Raw genomic sequence first — 21,448 nt, 5'->3', positions numbered from 1 at the left:
TATTGGTAATTTAGGTGTCGACAGTCGTTGTGAGTGTACTGGTGTGTCTGTGAAGTGTTGTGGTGCTGTTAGCTTTGCAGTGCTCCAGGCTCCTGTAGCAGTTCTCCAGAGAATCTGAAAGGTGGATGCATGGACTATGGAGTCGTTTATTACGTCCTCTTGGGGGGGAGAGAGAGAGAAAGAGGAAGGGAGGGAGGGAGGCGAATGTGCATGGGGTAGGCTCACAAAATGTGACGCATTGGATGATGTGGATATTTACATGAGAAACTTATTTTAACACTAAACACTCGTTTTATGTGAGGGTGTGAGAGAGAGGGCATAATCATAACACTCTCAGTTTAGAGTCCGTTTTACTTTTCTAAAACATTTTATCTGTACCCTCCATGTGATGTTCGCTCTCAGTGGCATGGATTTAATATGCTGCTTCACATTACAATCCTTCTGCAGCTGGTGATAAGAATATTTAAAAGGTGGCTGTTTCTTATATTTCCACAGTTTAGCAAGAAACCTTCCAACAGAAGCTTCAAAGGTCAAATTACACTGTTAACCTCAATTACCCTGTGCTTTACAACAGGGGCTAGAGGTCACAGCCATGATGAGGAGATTCATTTTAGAATAGCCAGAGGTGTTTTTGGACAGATAGCATCATCTCTCTCTCTCTCTCCCTCTCTCTCTCTCTCTCCCTCTCTCTCTCTCTCTCTCTCTCTCTCTCTCTCTCTCTCTCTCTCTCTCTCTCTCTCTCTCTCTCTCTCTCTCTCTCTCTCTCTCTCTCTCTCTATGTGTCTAATTCTACCCTGTCTTGTCTCTTTACCCATCACCACCACCACAATCAATCCTTCAGCTGGTGTGTGTGTCGTGTTTACAAAGGGCCCAGAGCTCAGATGCCTCTCAGAAACAACAAATGACAAACCCCAACTTGTCTCAGTGTGTCTTCTTGTTACCGGTCATACCAAAATAGGCTTTTTTTTGAGTTGCCATTGGTCTCCTTAGGTCATCTGATGATGATGTACTTATATAATAGGAGGTTAGCAAGGGACGCAAATTAGCTTGTAGCTAAAAAATTTGCTTCAGCTCAACACGCTGTATACATTACAGCTGTTTTATTTCTTTTCCTAATGTAAACATGTTAACTAAGTGTAATAAATAAACAGAAATAATAAATAATTTACAAAATACTTTAGAGGTCGAAAATACTTCAGAGGTCAAATTCACATAAATAACAAAGCAAGGTGAAAATTTGCATCCCGTTCAGTCTAAACACAACTTAATGTGACAGCAGATACCTAGCGTTTTCAAATGGTATTATTGTTGGAGCCGCTGTCGCAAAGACAACTGGATCGCTTTCCATTTCCCCCAAGCGCTATCCTCCTTCCTTTGTGCCGTTAAACGAGTCTTCATCTTCCCGGGAGATCAAGACCAGGTGGCAGACAGAATTGCACAGTGAAAGCGAGGCTTATAGGGAACCAATCTAAACGCAGATGGTGTCATTGTTCTGTAGCCATTATAATGTGCAGTGGTGAGCACTGTCGCCTCACAGCAAGAGGGTCGTATAGGTTCAAACCCGGCTTGGGGCCCTTCTGTGTGGAGTTTGCATGTTCTCCCTGTGTTAGCGTGGGTTTTCTCTGGGTTCTCCGGCTTCCTCCCACAGTCCAAAGACATGCAGGTTAATTGTTTACTCTGAATTGCCCGTAGGTGTGAATGTGAGTGTGAATGGTTGTCTGTCTCTATGTGTCAGCCGTGTGATAGACTGGCGACCTGTCCAGGATGTACCCCGCCTTTGCTCAATGGCAGCTGGGATTGGCTCAAGCCCCCGCGCGACCCCGAATGGGATAAGCAGTTACAGGTAATGGATAAATGGATTATATTGTGCCATCAACATTTACTTCATAATGATAAGTTAAAGAAAAACACTTGTCTATGCCACTTTAAAGTTTGGCAACCCAAATTCACACAGATTCGAGTTTGTTGTGAGTTTAGTTACTCCAGACACTGAGGTGTTCCTCAAGGATATGGTCTTCATCCAGTTGTGTTTTCTATTTGTGCTACTCTAGCGGCAAAGTCCTGCTACCCCTGATATGCTCCATAGCTCTCCAAGGCTCTTTAAGCAGTTAAATGAGTCAAATGAGAAATACATATTATTGATGTTGAAAATATGAGTGTGTCATCACACTGCAACTTAAGAAAATACAAGCTAATAGACAAAACACAAGCAACTGAAGAAAACATCTTCACCCCTCTGACAACACATACGCAGCATAAAGAAACAAACTGCAAAGACAGAAAACTCAAGAAAAAACTGCAAGTCAAGTGTCCCAGTTTGTATATTTTACAAACACCAAATTGATTGATCGACTTACAGACTGATATAAGAATGATTTCTTAATTGTAAGTATAGTGGATACTAGCTCCAACCATTCTGTAAAAACTGAAAAGAAACACTTTGGTTTGCTGAGTTGCAGGGAACTGGGAATTGGTTCAGATTTGCAACCGAAGCCATACTGGTGTGACAGGATAATAAAAATTGAATTGAAATCAGAGTTTAACTGCACAAAGATATGTCCAACGTTGCTGGAAAGCATCATTAACGCTTGGGGCTAAAGACTTGAAATACAATGGACTGTTACAGCTCCTTAATGCTCCTGTGAGGGTTGGATGGTGGAACATGAGCAGCACCATAAAAAGAACATTAGAGCAGTAAAGGCTGGCGAGAGGGGATTTACCACATTTACGAAGGTATTGATAAATGTTGGGGGAAAAGAGTTGTAAAAAGCATGTGAAAACACACTCATAAAGGCACAACATATAAAATTATGCATGCACATTTATGCAACAACACAAACCAGTTTGGTCCAGTTGAACCATCAGCAAAAAATAACATTTGAAAAACATTTTCGTGGAAGCGTCTACCAACGTATAACCAAACACCAACACCCCCCTCCTTCTGAGAGCAGAGATACTTGTGTGGACGTGCGGCAAGACTCCGAGGTGCGGGAGCTACTGGCCGTTCACGGTGAGAAAGAAAAAAGCAGTAGATGACGAGATGAGAGACAACGCAGTGTAACGTTATACTGACATAACAAGACTCCAGAAAGAGAGAGGCATCCGCGATACGTTACACGGAAACACACCGTGTTAATAATAAGCCGACCACCTCACGGTCCGCCAGCTGTGAGCTGTGATCTGTTTTTAAAGTCAGGCACCTTGGCGGAGGTCTGCGCTCTCCGAGTGCCATTTTAGTTCTTTCTGGTTTTAGTTGTGTATGCTCATCACTGTAGGTGACTAAAAGGTGGTTCTCATGCAAACATTTAATGGAACAGACCCTGGTCCTTTTACATCCATCCTTTGCGTACTATTATTATTATTACTGCACTTTTAGTGAACTGAAAATATGGAATTTGAACAACCTAAAACTCTAGTTCTACCTAGATAATATATGTATTTTGTTATTAGCTTAGTATTGTCAATAGTAAGTTTTTGTAGCGTGTGTCTTATTTGGAAAATAGTAAACAATGTGTAAAAATATATCAAATATGTTGTGTTGGATGCCTTGTAATATCCAAATAAAAAGAGAATAGAGATACAAGACAACTTCAGTCTCAATAACAAGCTTGTGTACAAAGATGTTTTTCCTCCTCTCCTGCCATTGTTCAGGTCTCCATGATACACACACAGAGATGCCGTTTAAGCAGTGAGAGGTGGGATAATGGCGGTACCACAAGTAAGAGGGTATTGACTGTTTTGATGATCAATGACAGATAGGTGTGATGAGTGGAAAGAAGGATTGTAAGATGCAATAGTAATAGAGTGAGAGAAAAGCCAGGGGAGCAGTACAATCAGCCCTGATGAGTATCTCATACCATTAAAGTCTTACACCATCATAGCGATTGTCCAATGTTTGTGCCATCGGGGTTTTTATGGCAGTAAAGTGTCTCGGGGAAACTAATTTCAAAGCTATACAGTCATAAACATCTAATGCACACTGTACTTTTCATTATTGAAGACTTGTACTAAAAAAAAAGCTTGAAGAAGTAAAACTAAAACATACATTAATAATACATACTGTGCATACATATACACTTTAATCTATCAGGCTGTTATCATACAATAGTCGTAGCTATACCTACGAAAAGTAATGCACTGTAATTCGTATATATCCCACAAAATCAATTCATATGTAATCCACGTAATTGTGAACCAGGGAGTATAAAGAGCGACAAATGCTACATAGGGAGGAGGTCGAGGAGACTCTAGACCAGGAAACCAGTGTTCGTATCCCGTGTGAAACCAGAAGATAATGTTGATTTATTTGCCACTTACGGTGTTATTTTAAGCCAAACCACAATCCTTTCCTAAACCTAACTAAGTAGTTTTGTTGCTTAAACCTAACCAAGTGGTTTCCTGTGAAGACAGAAGTTTATTTTGAAAAGACTGGAGTGGTAATTGACATGGAAAACGCTCAAAAATGAAATGTTATTATACAAACCCTTGTATGAGGATACATTGGATCTATACTATCAAATGAAGGCATACATTCATTTAGTCTAGCTTTAACATTGCATGGTCTGTACTGTATATTTAGTAATCAAGACACATTAAATTAAATAGTACTGTAGTACTTTTTTTCTTTCCTAACATAAAAATGTCCATGTTTTAGTGTAAATTAGGCTCCTTAACTACAGTGTAGGAGACCAAGCCCAGAGGGATGAACAGTGTTCTCCCGAGCCTTTACTAAAGTAGCACAGAGCTGGTGGCCCACCTAACCAGTGACCCATTCAACCAGTCAACATTACTTGACAGTGAAATCGGAAACGTCGTCATTGGCTGGTGACCTATTAACACCGAGTGTGTGCATGTGTGTGTGTGAATGTGTGTAGATGGAGGATGGTGGGGGCTGATGTATGCTGATGTATGAATGTGAGCTGATGGGTGTGCAGATTGGTGAATGTATGGATGAATATGTGAGGTGTGGGAGCAAAATTGAGTTGCTGTGTATATTAAATAGTTTGCTTGTTTGGCTCTTGTGCGTAGATTATATATATACGGAATATACACGTGTATGTGTGTGTGTGCCTTACAAATGACACCTGCACTGCAGAAGAAGAGTTCTCCAAGGTCAGGGATAAATCAACAGAAATTACACAGCTGCCAAAACCTATTACTGCAGAACTGTGCAACACAGGGCCTACCCAATGGGCATAGACCACTCAATGAGTGTGCTAAACCAACACACGAATCTGGGCCCATAAACATACACATGTGTGTTTGTGTGCGTGTGTGTGTATACACTCCGTAATACACAACTAAACAGATTCATAATCACACACTAGAACACACAGGCATGGTCACTCTAACACATTTCATGCCTGTGCTCATCATTTGTAATATATTTTCCTCATGCCACACAGTATTTATTGGGTAATAGTGCTCTCTTCACTTCTCTGCAGGATTCAAACCAAAAATAAGAACATAAAATAGAAAAGAGATAACCTTTAACACGAAGGACAAGCAAAGACAAATACGACTCGGTGTTGATGGACTATAAAAACCTTTATATAGCAAATAATATTAACATTTACTGTAAGGAGATTTCAACCATGCAACCCATCTTGTTTCCTGTGGCCCACCTCAATTCTCTCCCTCCTACATTCACACAGAGCTGAGATTGACCTTTCACAGCAGTCACTTAACCATTTCATGGTTTATTCATCCATGCGTGCTGCACACAGGTAGAAAATCAAGACCCAGCTTTTGTACTATAACAGTAATTCATATCGAACTATGAAATTGTGAGGATGACGACAAAGCAGTTAACGCTTAAGTGAAGATCTAAGGATAATGAAAACATGAGTGTTGACCCCATTTTTTGGTACTCGAGGCTGGCAGAAAACGTGGTCTTTGCACTACTGTATACGAACAGGTGCGTAGGAGATAAAGATTCAAGATTCAAGATTCACTTTATTGTCATTTATTGTATTTGCATACACAGAAGGAAACAAAATATTGTTTCTCTTAGCTCCCGTCAGTGCATTAAAAAGGACAGAATAAATAAGTATTAAAATTAACAATACCTAAAAATAAAATAAAAAAATAAAATAAGTAATAAAGTAAAGCAATAGTTAAAAACCAAAAAATCAGCTCCCGCACACTGTCAACACTTATGGTGAATTTATTCAATATGTCTCGGTCAAGCAACCTTCATCAGGCATTTCATGCAAATAATGATAATAAGCCTGCAGATATAATGTCCTTACACACACACAGAACAATGAGCCAAACCTAGGGACCAGGTAATCAACAAACCCTTAAGCAAACACACCTGGGAGGGGGCGGGGGAAAGAAAATACATTATTAAATCTCATTAAGGTGAATTCCCTTCAAGTTCGCCAATAAAATTTAAAAACATTTATCAGTGGGCAATGGGAAAAAATAGGACAAATAATAAGCTTCCATGAAAACAATTAGTCCACAGAAAAACAGTTAATATTGACTACACAACTGTCAAATAAATAGGAAACATCATCCAAAGTACAAACTAGTGAAATATTACACTGAAACCCATAAAATCTGTATAGAAAACATAAATTCTCAAAAGGACAACAAATTGGGTGTAGCACACAATCACAATACCATCTTGCAAGAACATAAACATCAGCAGGGAGGATAGAAAAATAGAAAATGGTCTCATAATCAGACCCGACAAAATATTTTAAACATCTATTTAATGCCAATTATAAAAAGGCTACTGGTAACCAGAGTACTCTAACGTGCTAAAGTGTTACCAATACTCAATGCTGGAAATTCATACATATAAAAAAAAAAAAAATCACAAAATAATGTAGTGCTGAAACTAGTCACTGGATCGCCCCCTTTGGTTAGTTAATAATCCCTTCCCTTGATTGCATTAGAGATGCTGGTAATGATGATGATAGATGGTGGTAACGCTGAGCTTTTCAGGATACACTTCATTTGCTGCTTACTGAAGAGGAGAGGGAGGGCGATGGAGAGAAAGAAAGATGCCTGGAGTGTCCTCAGGCATCTTCTCCTTTGACCCATGAACTGAGAACTCAAAGGAGGTGCCGAGTCGGGTCCCATTTGACATCCTTACCCCTGCGACACAGTCTCTCTCTCTCTCTCTCTCTCTCTCTCTCTCTCTTTCACCCTCTCTCTCCCCCACTCACATAACTCTAATGTGTGCTGCACTGTCATTACGCAAAGAAAATGTTGACGGGGTGGGGTCAAGGTTCACCATGCAGTGTAATAGCTTTTCATTGACTGTTTATAATGTCAGTGGAAAGGAATGTGTCATTTAGAGATCTAATATAGGCAGCACAGGACGAGTAAATGGACGAGAGAAAAGTGGAATTATTTCAATGAGTATTTTAAATGGTTCCAGCCATAGTATCTCTGCATGTGCATTCAATGTTGCAAGACATTGTCCTTGAATATACTGTATATCGTTTCTCAGTATTCAGAGACGCATGACTTTGAAATTGAATTGGTGTCAATGTAGATTCATTGATTGACTGGTTTATTTGATTGTGAAACGGATATGCTAGACGTGGAGCAACATTGGACTTTTTTCTTTTTGTACACAGCAAAAGTATAGCAGCAAACAACTATTTGCTATGTAAAGATATAGAGGAGTAAAGTCTACCTGAGCAGAGAATGAAGTCACTCTCCCTCTGTGTGTTGTAATCTGAGCTCCTCCGCACTTTGTTGACATCGCGGAAGTGTAGCACCCACCCTCTGGTTCCCCCTTTGGTACCTCAGTAAACAATGTTAGCTCTGTCAACACTGTTAGCATCGTTAGCTGCAAGCCGTCACCATGTTGAGAGCCGTGTGGAGGCAATATAAATGCTCTTAATTTCATTTGGAGCACCTTTAAGTATTTGTATTGTGTTATGTTCTACATTTCCTGTAATATTTTGGTTTTGGGCCACTTTCTGGTATTTTCTATTTTGACCTAATTGTTTAATCTATTAATATTTATTAACTTTATTCAGACTGTTTTATGTTGCAGACATACAGAAATGCTCTGGTAACTTAATATAATTGCTTTTTTTCAGTCAGGTTTTCCAGAAGTACCTGGGGTCTAATTTTAATTCTCTCATGGCCCACTTTCATGTTCGGGTGTATAGAGATGAACTGCCATGTTCCACTGTCCACCATCTTTTTTCTTCAAAATGAGATATCCATCAAAAACATAACGCTCGACAAAACACAGAAAAATTAAACAATTGATAGCTAGTTTTAAATGACACATTATTTACAGACGGACTCCCTTATCATTTATAGACATTGAATAATTAACAAATTTTCCCAAAATGGATATCATATATTCATTTGATATTCTTTGTCTAAAAAATAACAACAGTGGAAACCAGGTATTCTCATCAACCGTTCTTTTTTTGTTGAGTCGTGTCTGGAGATTTCATACAAACGACAATGGCCATTGTTACCCTTTTTGACCTCCTGGTTTCCTGTCAAGCCTCTCTGCTCTCTCTCTCTCTCTCTCTCTCTCTCACTCTCTCTCTCACCAGGTACAGAAACCATTTTCTCTGTGTTGCCTCTTTTCATTACACACCAGATTACTCTCACTCATGCCCCTCCCTTCTCCATTTCCTCTTCCCAGCCTTCTCGTTCCTCTCCTTTTAGTTCAACCGTATATTTCCCACTATTGGTCATCCGCTTTCCATCAATCCCACTCTATCGCTCTCTTTTCTTTTGATAAGGTTGTATGCCTGTGGGAGGTCATGATAAGCATGATTACAGCTCTCAATGAAGGAGATACATGCAGGAAACGCCAACTGTGGATACACACATTTCAAGACACGCATGTGCAAAGACATGAGCTCTGTATCTTTCATTTTCTTCTACAGAGGGAGAAAAGGTTGTTAGCGTCAAGCGTGCAAGGATGAAATTACCTGACATTACATGATGCCATGTCAGGCACTGTGAGCATGCAAACCATTAATTTAGCAATAATGAAGCAGAGATACTCACATGATGCTTGCACACACAAATATTGTTGTGAGCAGAAAATACACAAACACATAAAAACATATGCAGCAAATTGCAGTGGCATTAGCACACACACACGTGCACCAGAAACAGAAATACACAAATGCACTGTGGTGTTTTCACCTGATGTTGAAGCTTGTTCAGTCATGGTAGTTTAGAATTTGCTGCCCCCTGCTGAAATTAAAAGAATAACTTCAGCCTCATGTCAAACCAGCAGGGGATCAAGAGGGAACAAAAGAGATATAAAGAGAGATTAGGTTTTGTTTGGAAGTGAACTCTTTAAAACACAGAACCAATAGCACGACCTCTGGCTGATTTTAGGCTCAGAGCCAGAATTTAATAAAAGCTGTATGCAGTTTATAGGATGTTCTATGAACTCCTGCTTTTTTACTGCACATTTTAGGCTATTCTTAATCACAATGTCTCACATTTATTGATTCAGCTTTTACACAAAGATGCCTCACAATAATCTTATAGTGGTCTCACTCATTCATTGACCCCTTATTGGAATAAGCTGCAACACTGGCAAGCCTCGAAAGGGTTTTACAGTCACTTCCTTTTGGATAGCAAGAAGCAGAGCAGAAGAGTAATAATCATCTATAACTGGATCTAGCTCCGTCTTCATCGAATTATACGTGATCATTAAGACATTCTCACTATATGCAAAACGTATTTCTAGTCTTCTGCTGGCCTTTCCAATCCTTGATTCTCGTCTCCCTTCTTTCTTTTTATTTGACCCATCCGTCCTCTCAGTTTGCCTGTCAGTTCATCCATTACGGTATTTCCTTCCTTCTCATAATCATTTGGCTGACCCTGTGTCCTGCCTCTGGGTGTTTATCAGCAGAGCAATTTTGCATCAGAATAAAGCCAAGAACAGCACATACATACTCACAAAGCCATGGTGCCAGCAGAGACTTGCAGTAGTACCTCTATCAAGGTAGGAAGTTTGGGTTCTTTTGGTCGGATAGGGAGCGGGTCTTCTTCATGGAGTCCGCCATGTTGCTTCGCCATGTTTCTACAGTAGCCCAGAACGAACCAACGAAACACTGACTCTAGAGAGAGCCCTTTGCATTTTAACGTTACTTGATAGCCACCGTAGTTCTCCGACATGCTTGTGAAACTGCGGTAACGTGAGCCGCAGAGTGCAAAACCGTGGTACCGCCACTGTGGTTTTGCACTCGGCAGCTCACATTGTCCCAGTCTTGGACAGGGAGGAGTGAGTGGAGGGGTATTCAGTTGGTTGCAATCTGCAACAACACCACTAGATGCCACCAAATCTTACACACTGTACCTTTATGGTCTATTTGCGAAGAAAGCTAAACTTAACTGACTTTATTGACAGCTTTATCGCTGCAGGATTATGAATAAACTGAATTCTTTTATGCGAGTGAGTTAGTGGTTTTACCCCCCAAAAATGAACATCAAATAAAAATACAAGAAGAAGAAGTTGGTAGTAGTAGTAGTAAATGAAAGGATAACAGGATTTGGTCTAATATTAACTGTGCCATCCATGCATTGAAGTGATTTTCTTGCACATTTATTTTCTTTTCTCGCTCCCTATCAAAAGATCAGGAATGAAATCTAGGTTGCTTTAATCTTTAGGCAGCGCTGACTTTTAGTGTGTTGTGTTTCTATCTTGGCTCTGTCCTGAAGCACTGCCCTAGAACACAGAAGTGTGAGTCAACTAATCTGTTATGCCTTCTCCATAATCGCAGGGAAGAAAGCTGCTTCCTTCTTTTCTCTCTTACTGACTCCTCTTCTATCTGCTGCCTCTTATTTCTTCATCTGTCTTATGGCATCTGCATCAGTCTGTCTCTCCATCACTTCTGTAAATTTTGTCCATGTTATGCTCCTGTTTGTGTGGTATGTACCATATAATTGACACTGTATTGATACAGCATGGTGTTTGTTTGCTTGTGTTTCATCCTGTTGGCCTCCTTGTCCTACCTGTCTTGTTCTCACTGCACCTGAATGTTTCTTTTCATATTGTCACTGGCTGAAATGCTGTGGCCTGTTTATCTACCTCTGTGAAGCCAATGCAGAAGTGCCTTAAACTTGCATTCTCTCTAATAGCCAGCAGGGGGCGACTCCTTTGGTTGCAAAAAGAAGTCTGATTGTATAGAAGTCTATGAGAAAATGAGCCTACTTCTCACTTGATTTATTACCTCAGTAAACATTGTAAACATGAGTTTATGGTCTCAATCGCTAGTTTCAGCTGTGAAAAAGGCCTGAACAGATGTAGAGAATTGCGGATAGGAATATATCTGCTACCTCGAATAATCAGTACTATGGATGTGCTGACATAATTATGATATTTTTGACAGGTGTCTTGGTTCGGTGCAGCTGGGGACCTTTGCTGCAGGTCGTAACCCCCTTTCTCTCTCTCTCTGTCTCCTACAGCATGATGTTCATTTAGTAAATTATGGTCCCATTTAGAGTCAAATAGACCATAAAGCAGGGGATGCTTTAGGGCGTGACTGTCTTGTGATTGACCGGTTGCTCCCACGGCGTTGTCTGGTCTGGGAGTTGTCTGTGTTTTCATCTCACAACTTTAACCCTTTCACAGTGTGTTTTCAGTTCAAGAACGATAATAACATCTGTAATATTTTGGTCACCTAAAAAAGTTTTATGCAGAATTCGGTTGTACTTAGCTCCACCCTCCCGTGTCACTTCTGGGCAGCGGTAGAAAAGTCAAAAAATTACATCCCAACGTCTTTTCCTAACCACTTTTCCTTGACCTCGATGGAAAACGTCATGAGGTGAAGGAAAGATGAGATGGAATATTCAGAAAGACAACCATGGTATTATGAAAATCCGACTGCACTTTCACTAGGCTCCGTAATTATGATGCGACGGCGGTGGGTGTTAGTGACGTGAGTCTGCTGTGGTGAAACTACAATGTCCTGAAGATGGACTAAAAAAGGCGTTGCTCTCCCCCCCATAGAACATGGCATAACACATAATACGATGCATGCAACATAATAAAAATACATAAAACATATAATAAACAGAATTCATGTGATGGCTGTGTAACTGCCAGCTAGTTTTTATGTTTTTTTCTGCACCCCACTCCAGTGGCAAGAAATTGATCAATGTCCTTTTGAATATTAGAATGAAATAGTTGGGTGTTTCCCCAACTTCTCTGCCTGGTCTACTGCTGTACTGGTCCATCTGTATCTTCCAGAAAAACTTCCATTTAACGTTGAATATGGATCCGCCATCTTTCCTAAGAAGGAGTGGAATAAAACAAATGTTATTCATAATGTATACATTAGACATTTAGGTGAGATGAACCATCTCGTTTTCAAGGGATTCTTAAATACAGTGTTATTATAATGTATTAATTATACTTGCCTGTCAGTCAATAGCACTGTTTTAGATCAAGGTTTTAGATAAAAGCTTATCTCCAAAAAGAAAAAAAGAGAAGCTCATGAACACATTTGAGAGAGACCGATTTTCCCCGCTGACAACCATTTAACCTTCACATTACTCTGAATGGGTTTTGCTTGGCTGAAGAGTCCAGAAACTTTTTTCATCTCATAAAGTGTTCTCAGAAGTTTTCATGCAGCAGCAACGTGACACAACAACAAAAGAAGATTTACTTCACATCATCTACCAGATCAAGTCAAGATGTCACCTCCAAGTCAAAGAAAGTAAAGCTGATTTCTGAAGTGTGACAGTTGGATGTATGCGCATCACTGCACAAACACACACACACACACACACACACACACAGAGAAACACATAGCATTCTCAACACACACCCAGAGGCCTACAAACACACTGGGAAGGGATTTTATCAAATCTGGACTGCAGTCATGTGGAGGTCCCTCAAAGAAATCATATAATAAGATCACAGAAAGAAAAAACAGTTGTTGTTTTTAGACAATTTGTTTCTGTATAAAAGAAGTGAACGTAGTCACCGTGACGTCACTCATAGGTGTGTGGACTGTCGTTTTGAAACCTCGAGGTCCGTATTTTGGCCGTTGCCATCTTGGTTTTGCAACCAGAAGTGACATGAGAGGGTGGAGCTAAGTACAACCGAACACTGAATAACCAACCAAAAAGGTTGTAATTAACTTTCATGAACTTAAAACATTCTGTGAAAGGGTTAAAGTTGTAAGACGAAAACACAAACAACTCCCAGACCAGACAACGCCATGGTAGCGACCTGTCAATCACAAGGTAACGATGCCCTAAAGCATCCCCTGCTTTATGGTCTATTTGACTCTAAATGGGACCATAATTTACTAAATGAACATCATGCTGTATTGAAGAAGACTTGAAACTAGTGATTGAGACCATAAACTCATGTTTACAATGATTACTAATAAATCAAGTGAATAGTAGGGTCATTTTTTCATAGACTTCCATACAATCAGACAAGAACGCAGGTTTAAGGCACTTCTGCATTGGCTTCACTTTTCAGACCCGGAGGTTGCCCACTGAGAACAACAAACATAGTGGTGACAATAGAGATACAGAAATATAGGAGAAAGAAAGAGAGAGAAAGGGTGTTACGACCTGCAACAAAGGACCCCAGCTGCTCCGAACTAAGACAACTGTCAAAGATATCATAATTATGTCAGCACATCCTTAGTTCTACGAATCCATATGGATTATTTGAGGTAGCAGACATATTCCTATCTGCAATTCTCTACATCTGTTCAGGCCTTTTTCACAGCAGACGTTTTTGACTTGTTATAAAAGGGCAGGTGTTACTAACAACATTAACGATGGCTCAGTTCTATTCAATTGTCCCAGTAAACCATGACAGTGTGACAGTGAGCCGTCGTGCACAGTACCAGGACCCCGAACCGAAGCAGCTAAATTGAATTTAGGCTTTCGTAATTTTGTTATTCACACCTGTGCTCCCTACTGTGGCTGTAGCTGATTAAATCAGGTGGAAGTAGTGTGGATTTATGCTGGGAATTATGTAATTTCACAAAACTTTGTACTAATGACAAGGAAAATTGACCTGCCATGACAGATGCAACAAAGCCAAGACATTTGCACTCTTGTCAGCCCTGTGATAGGCTGGCGACCTGTTCAGGGTGTACTCCGCCTTCGCCCAATGTCAGCTGGGATCGGCTCCAGCCCCCCCGCGACCCCGAATGGGATAAGCGGTTACAGATAATGGATAGAGTGATGGATTTGCAGTTTTCATCTACATCTATCCTGCATCATCTACAATATGGTCTGTAGACCTTTTATTTAAGCCTCTATGCCAGCGACAGCCTTGGCCAGAGGTATTACATTTTCGGGTTGTCCTTCTGTTCTCTACGTCCGTCCATCCGTCCATCCGGACCATTCTTGTGAACGCGATATCTCAGGAAAGCCTTGATGGATTTTCTTCAAATTTGGCACAGACGTCCACTTGGACTCCAGGCCTATTAGATTTTGGTGATCAAATATCATTGCGACTTTACGTCCGTCCCATTCTCATGAAAGTTTTATCTCGGAACGCCTGGAGGGAATTGTATTACATCTGGCACAAACATCAACTTGGATTCAAGGATGAACTGATTTGTTGGTCATAGGTCACAGTGACCTCACAAAACACATTTTTGGCCATAACTCAAGAATTCATAAGCTAATTATGACAATTTTACACAAATGTCTAAGAGGATAAAATGATGAAGTGATGACATTTTGGACAGACATGGATGTAAACTGAAACCTGACTGGTTGGCGGAGGCTTACAACTGCAAGGGATAATTCTATTTCTTTTTTGGCCGTGATTGATTTCTTATTTTCATATTAAAATGTATAATAAATACATTTATTTATTATAATGATATAATAAATATGTAATTCAGTCATCCATCCTTTACATGCCGGTACAAATTTTGTTTTGCAATATGCATAGTTTTCTTTTTCTTATATTTTTCTGCTCTACATCATATTACTGTTTGTGTCTGTCAATGATCCAGTCGCTCTGTTCTTATCTTATCTTATCTCCATCATTTTATCTATAAAGTCTTATCACAAATAGAGGAATTGAAACCCTTTCAAAGGACTTTAAGAAGGAAATGTCAGCATCTAAGAGTATTTTTTTCCTTTTAAGGACAACTGCGATGCTGCATTTTGAGATTAAGTTAAATAAAAAGACCAGAGCCTAAACTCCATTTCCTTTATAATATTTATTCTTAAAAATGAGTAAGCAGACAGTTCATGTGTCCTGTGAATACCAAAATGTGTGTAGAACAGTACAGAACAGTAAAACACCTTTCATTATATTTCTATAACAAGATCTTTTGAGCGACATATCAAAAGTCAAAACAAAGGTCGTATTCTTTTTTTAATACAGCAATTCTTTTAAAACATCTTTCATGTCAAGAAATAGACCACAGATTTCTAGAAAGAGATGTAAAAATATACATCAACATGATCAGTGTTAAACAGCAGGCTATAATTTCCAATGCACACAACTATTAACTTGCACAAACATCAGTGAGGAGGCGATAATGTCACAATGCAACCACACCAGCGGGACCAATCGCGCGTTTAAGAGGATGTCACAGCTTAGACAGGAGGGGCTTCAGTCACTAAACACTTCCTCGATTTCCCTCGTTACATACTCAATCACACACTTCCTCAGCTCATCGATTCCTAATTTCTTTCCCTGCTTTCTTTGCCTCCTCCTGAAAAGCTGTAAAGAGAGAAATTTGAGTTTCATCCCCTCAGATGCTCTCCTCTGATTGCATTTTCATCAGGAAACAAAGGACAGAGGGAAGAAAGGACGGGGAGGTGAGAGAGTCGGACAAAGCAAGGAAGGGAGGACAAGTTTGAGTGCTGATTGGACGAGGCTGTAATGGACTGAGATTGATCTCAACAATGAGACCAGCTCATCGACTCTTACCACAATTAAATGGATGACAGGAACAGACTGTGCTTTCACCCCTATAGCGGCTCAGACAGCAAAATTAAAAGATGGTCACAGAAACACTAATCGCCGATCGCTGATGCTTAAGTCTACGATGAAATACAAAGCATTCAACAGCATCACAGTTTCATACAAGGCGCGTGTCATTGCTCAAGCCCTCCACGTGATGATGAAGACGAGCCAAAGACAGAAGGGGAAAAACATTGAGAGAGGCGGACAAGCAGAGGTTGAGGATGAGAAGGAAGGACAGCGGGAGAAAAGAGGGAAGGGGACAAGGGGAAAGGGGGATAAGAAGACAGATGGGTTTTGAAATGCTCCATCTGATGGGCGTGCATCTTCTCTTTTACAGGCGGAACAGGAAATAAAAATGCAGGGGTGGAAGCACGTCTGTCTGTCACTCTGTGTTAGGCTCAGCATAATTGCTGTGAAATGACAGATACCCACGACTTATAGGAGGGCAGCTAGAGGAGGGAGACTTTTGAGACTCAGCCTGCGAGTCACTTGCTATTTGTAGCCATGTGAAGATTTGTGGCTCAAAACAAGAGATGCAAAGTGAAAGATTCCCTAAAAGGGGAACGGTTTCACAGGTTTTACTATTTGTTTGCCCTTCATTATTGCTGCAAACCTCCCGAGCAGAGACGCCTATGTAGATAGAGCGGTGCCATGGAAATCAGCAAAGCCCTCAAGGACCTAATAAATCCTAAAGTGATGATCAATAGCCTAATAATATTATTAAATTACATCCAGTAAGCAGAGTTTTTGCTCATGTTGCTTAGCAACAAAATTGAATTCAAATAAATAAAAGGGCCTGACGTCAACGTCCAAAATTTCGATGGCAAAACTCTTTATATACAAGTCAAAGGGGTATTCAGGGTTTGCCCTCCTATAGCCTCAGTACGAACACATACTGCAGTATCCTCTTAATACACACTACTATGTAGAATAGTCCCCAAGCTGCTACATCTTAGTCACATTTGGGTACCTAGTACCGAATAGAGAGGCACAGCACTTTGCCAATAAATGTACAGTGTAAGTCTTTTACAACACAGCACATTGGTATTGTTCTACAGGCCCAGACACTAGTGTGACCAGTACTGACAAGGTACCAGGACAAGTTTTAACCATAAGTCATCAAAGAGATTTTTAAAATATTAATGGTTAGAAAAGAAAGAAACAACTGCTTTAGTCACGATGTTAACTGAAAAAAAAACACAGCAAATGTGTTATCAAAGTTTGTGCAAAACAGAAGCAGACTACGAATCGTGTGATAGCGTTTCCTTTTTTTTCTCCTTTTTTTTTTACAAAACAAAAATAACACTCTGAGTATTTTTTTTCATTTCCTGTTTTGTGTAGTGGTGGATAATGTTGTTGTTGTTGTTTGCTGTAGTTTTCATTTGTTGGGCTTATTGTGAAGACGGCAGGCAGCTTGGTTGGTCGGTCAGGCGGTTAGTTAGAAATGCGTCTCCTTCTCTGAGATGGTGGATATTTTCCCATCAACCTTAAGTTTTGCATCATTGGCCGCGTAAGGACTGAGGGCGGCGAGCTTCCCTCTCATTTTCAGGTCTGGACTGGGAGTCGTCAACTTCTTTATTCTCTGCAGATAGCGTTGAGAGGGAGAGAAAATAGGTTATCTTTCAGCCTCCCAGCACACTACTATTTCTAATTTCAGCATTCAGCAGATACAGTTTGCAGTTGCAGCCTCAACAAAAAAAATTATCCAAACATAAAATTGAAATGTATGTGCCAGCCAGTAATGTGTTGACCTATACATTAAAGGTGCTAAATGCAAGATTGGAAGCATTTTTATTGCCTCCGCACGGCTCTCAACATGGCGACTGCTGAGCCGGTGGATCGCAGCTAACGATGCTAGCAGTGAAAACAAGACAGAGATAACAGTGTTAACATGAAGGAGAACCGTAGGGTGGGTGCTACGCTTCTGCAATGACACCGTTTGTCGGGACGGCTTTATCAGCTGTAACCACCGTATGTGAGCAGTGTGGAGAGGCGGCTGTGAGCTAGCCAGTGGGGCACGCTCACATGCACCAACATGCACTAAAAGGCATATTTGGCCAGCCCGGCTATGTCAACAAAGCACAGAGAAGCTCTGATTACAACACACACAGAGGGAAAGCGATTTCATTCTCTGCTCAGGTAGACACAAATAGTTGTTTGCTGCTATATTAATGCTCTGGATATTGTATAAAGAATCTTTAAATCTGTGTTTTGTGACAGTGTGACATCAACTAACCATTACCTCATTTGTACAAACATTAGATGGAAATATTTCTTTTAGTTTCAGTCGAAAGATACTTCGGGAATGACAAAGTGAATAAAAGAGCATCGAGATGCTGTTTTTTTCCATAACATACTGTATAAATGGTATATATTATATCAAATAACAAAGTACGTCTTACAGACATCTGACGAATTTCATAGGATACTAACTAGACAGTTACATTTCGAACCAACTAAATAGCCACCGTGATATCAATATACTGCATATAAAAAGACTTAGAGCATTCAAATTATTGGTATTGGTATTAAAATCATACAGTGTAACCAAATTGAAGTAATCTGTTGTAATATTTTGAGATTTCTACACTTCCCTTGTCTACCATTTGTATGCCTTGTGTATTTCATTCAAGGCATCACCAACAGATCACTGATATCATTCCTCTACTGTTCATCATGCCTCAGGTCTGCCCAAAGCCAGAGGACACTACTGACCATCTCACGTCAGAAACCTGCAATTTGTTTATTTGATCCTCCCTCGAGCAGTGATTGGAGATCAACGGTCTCACAATCCCTCCGGGAAAGTCAGATGGAAGAGATACAAGAGCTGTGCATCCCTCGAATAACAATCACTAATGTCGTTCTGCTTTTATGTCCTTTACGACTGTAAATGAAAGTCTTATCAACATTAATTCTATTACAACATGTGGTCACACTGTCCATTGTTGTGTTGAGCAAGGAAAGATCTGCTACTTGAGACATTGGCTTTGCATTATTATTGCCAATGATTCCGCCAATAATTTCCCAATTTGGGATCAATAAAGTACATCTATCTATCTATCTATCTATCTATCTATCTATCTATCTATCTATCTATCTATCTATCTATCTATCTATCTATCTATCTATCTATCTACCTAATATTTTTGCTTTGGTGGCATACCCATTGATGATGTCAATCAATCATTGTCAATTTTGACAATGTTTTCCATTGGGTTAGATTTGGGGAAATGATCTACTAGATTAGTTGAAAACACAAAGGATGGTTGTCTATGTCATTAAACTGTAAAAGTTGCTGCTCATCCTGTGCAAACATGACTACAGTAAAGGTTCTTCATGAAAAAAATGATGTTTTGATGTGGGAAACAAATATTTCTTTTCAAGGCTGAAAGTTACACAGTTCAACTGGAGGATATGATGATCAACAACACGGTTTCATTGATGTTAAGTAATTACTGGTATGTGCTGTAAAGGTATTGCAGTTTATTTGACGATGACAATATAGATAAAGCTACATGCAATAAGGCATGAGCATTACTGTTTTTCTTTATGAAAAGAAAATCGTATAAGATTTGTCCGTGTGTGTTCGTACCTCAGAGAAGGTGCCGGGAGTCTTCCAGATCATCCAGACCATCCCCAGAGGGATGCAGACCATCGAGGACATGGCCATGAACCAGCCGATGCCGTAGCCCCAGTCAGGGTAGGTGTACACGTTGTTGTACTTCAGCGGCTTGTATTTAATCAGGAAGAACAGGAAAATTGCCTGCAGGACACAAAAATTACATCTAAATGTTTTTTACATTGTGAGAGAGAAATGCCTCTTCTGATTATTTTGAATTTGAGTCAGTATGGTGCTGTAGTAAATACTGGTCTAGTAAATGTAAGGTCACAGACAATAGAGTCTTCATGTACATTATAATTCATGTGAAAACAAATGTGTAAAATGTTAATAGAGTACTTCAATCAAATCAAAGCCACATATGTGACACACTGTTTTTTCCAGTGTTTTCGCTTGCATTAGGAAATATTTAAAACATCCCAAATCATTATGGCCTATATCTTATCTTACATTATCTTGCAAATTGACCCAAAAACAAATTTAACAATTTAATTCCATAAATAAATACTGCTATTGATTTGAAACCCAGAATTCATCTAAAAGATAAAGAAAGAGTATCCTCTGAATGTGTCTGTCCTTCATCACTATTGAGCTGCTTCACATGATGTGCTGATGATGCCACTGCTGTGGCTTGATTTTATGTCTGCAGTCGGACTCACAGCACAGATGCCCGGGGTCAGGATCATCCAGCACCATTTGATGAAGAAGACAGGTCTGTAGCCAATCATGTCCTCAATATTTGAGTAGAATCTGTCACTACCTGAAACGCAAATAAGTGTCACTCAGAGTTTCTGCGTGTACCATCAAAATAATGACACGATTGATGTCTCTTGACAGTTCGAAAGATAAATGGCATCTGAAGAGAGCTGCTGAATAGATGTGGATAAGATGTTGTCTGAAACTTTCTTTGAGGAGAGACATTCTGCATTGCTTCATGTAAAATATTCTTTACTTCATTAATAATATTGGGGTTGTTTTCAAATCGTCGTAGACAATAAATGTAATTGTGATGATATTTAAACCCAGAAATGACAATGCCACAAATTCCATCGGAATTTCAGAACATGTCCACTGCATGAGAGCATATTAAATAGAAAAAAAGACACTCTTCTACTATGTTTGCTTCATAAAAATACGGATTGGAAACATGTCAAACTGCTATAATACCGTAATATAATTTTCAATATCTAAGTAAAAAGATGTGTGTGCCTTGTATAACACTAAGAGATGCATGTGTTTGAGCCCGTTCTCCAGCAGAGGGCAGAGAAGAAATATTATTGCAGCAAAGAGGATAAAAGCATGAAACAATGTTTGTGCAACAGCCTGTTTTTCTGTGCTGAAATGTGTGACAGTTGACAAAAGACAGATTATTATTATTTGAGGTGATACGGGTGAGGAATAAAAAACAAACATTTCTCTGAGATCTGTAGTTAGTTGAGACCGTCATCTTACCGTACACCCAGCCGATACATATGGACTCAAATATGGCCACGAACAGCAAACACATCCCGCTGGCAGCGTACGAGTCAAACAGCTGGAAGACGTACATCCCTCCCTGATAGGACGAGACAGGAGTCAGTTTTCTGTCACAGCCACTGCATGAGCATCAGACAGATCACATCAAATATGAAACGAATCAGGTGTTCTTGATTTGGTTGTCAGGGTCCGATGTCATAGTGACATATAGTAAACCAATTTAAAACAGCAACTCTGCACTGATATTTCTTATACCTAAAAATAGGATTTGTCCCAAAATTACTACAATTCATTGCTTCAAGAGGTTCCCAGTATTAAGTTGTTACCGCCAAATGTGGTCTTAATGAATCATCTGTGCAGTAATCAGTGTTATTTCTTTAGAGGGCTATTTAAACCCCAACTACACACTCTTTAGTGGTCCATTATGGCTCTGA

The 21,448-nt window shown here is 39.8% G+C and overlaps 1 protein-coding gene across 1 annotated transcript in view; it reads right to left on the bottom strand.

The window, feature by feature from the left end:
• Positions 1 to 15,304: 15,304 nt before the first annotated feature.
• The window catches only part of slc6a11b (solute carrier family 6 member 11b), a 33,337-nt gene continuing 27,193 nt past the window's right edge, over positions 15,305 to 21,448 (bottom strand). The window contains exons 12-15 of the mRNA XM_074643460.1: positions 20,991 to 21,093; positions 20,198 to 20,298; positions 19,512 to 19,682; positions 15,305 to 17,501 (exon numbers count right to left, since the gene is read on the bottom strand). Coding sequence (XP_074499561.1) covers positions 17,358 to 17,501; positions 19,512 to 19,682; positions 20,198 to 20,298; positions 20,991 to 21,093 — 519 coding nt within the window. The 3' untranslated portion in view covers positions 15,305 to 17,357. The remainder of the gene's footprint in view (positions 17,502 to 19,511; positions 19,683 to 20,197; positions 20,299 to 20,990; positions 21,094 to 21,448) is intronic.

This window comes from Sebastes fasciatus, chromosome 1, assembly GCF_043250625.1.
Source record: "Sebastes fasciatus isolate fSebFas1 chromosome 1, fSebFas1.pri, whole genome shotgun sequence".
NCBI classification, from domain to species: domain Eukaryota; kingdom Metazoa; phylum Chordata; class Actinopteri; order Perciformes; family Sebastidae; genus Sebastes; species Sebastes fasciatus.
The sequence above is the reverse complement of the archived record's forward strand: the minus strand, read 5'-3'. Positions and strand labels throughout refer to the sequence as shown.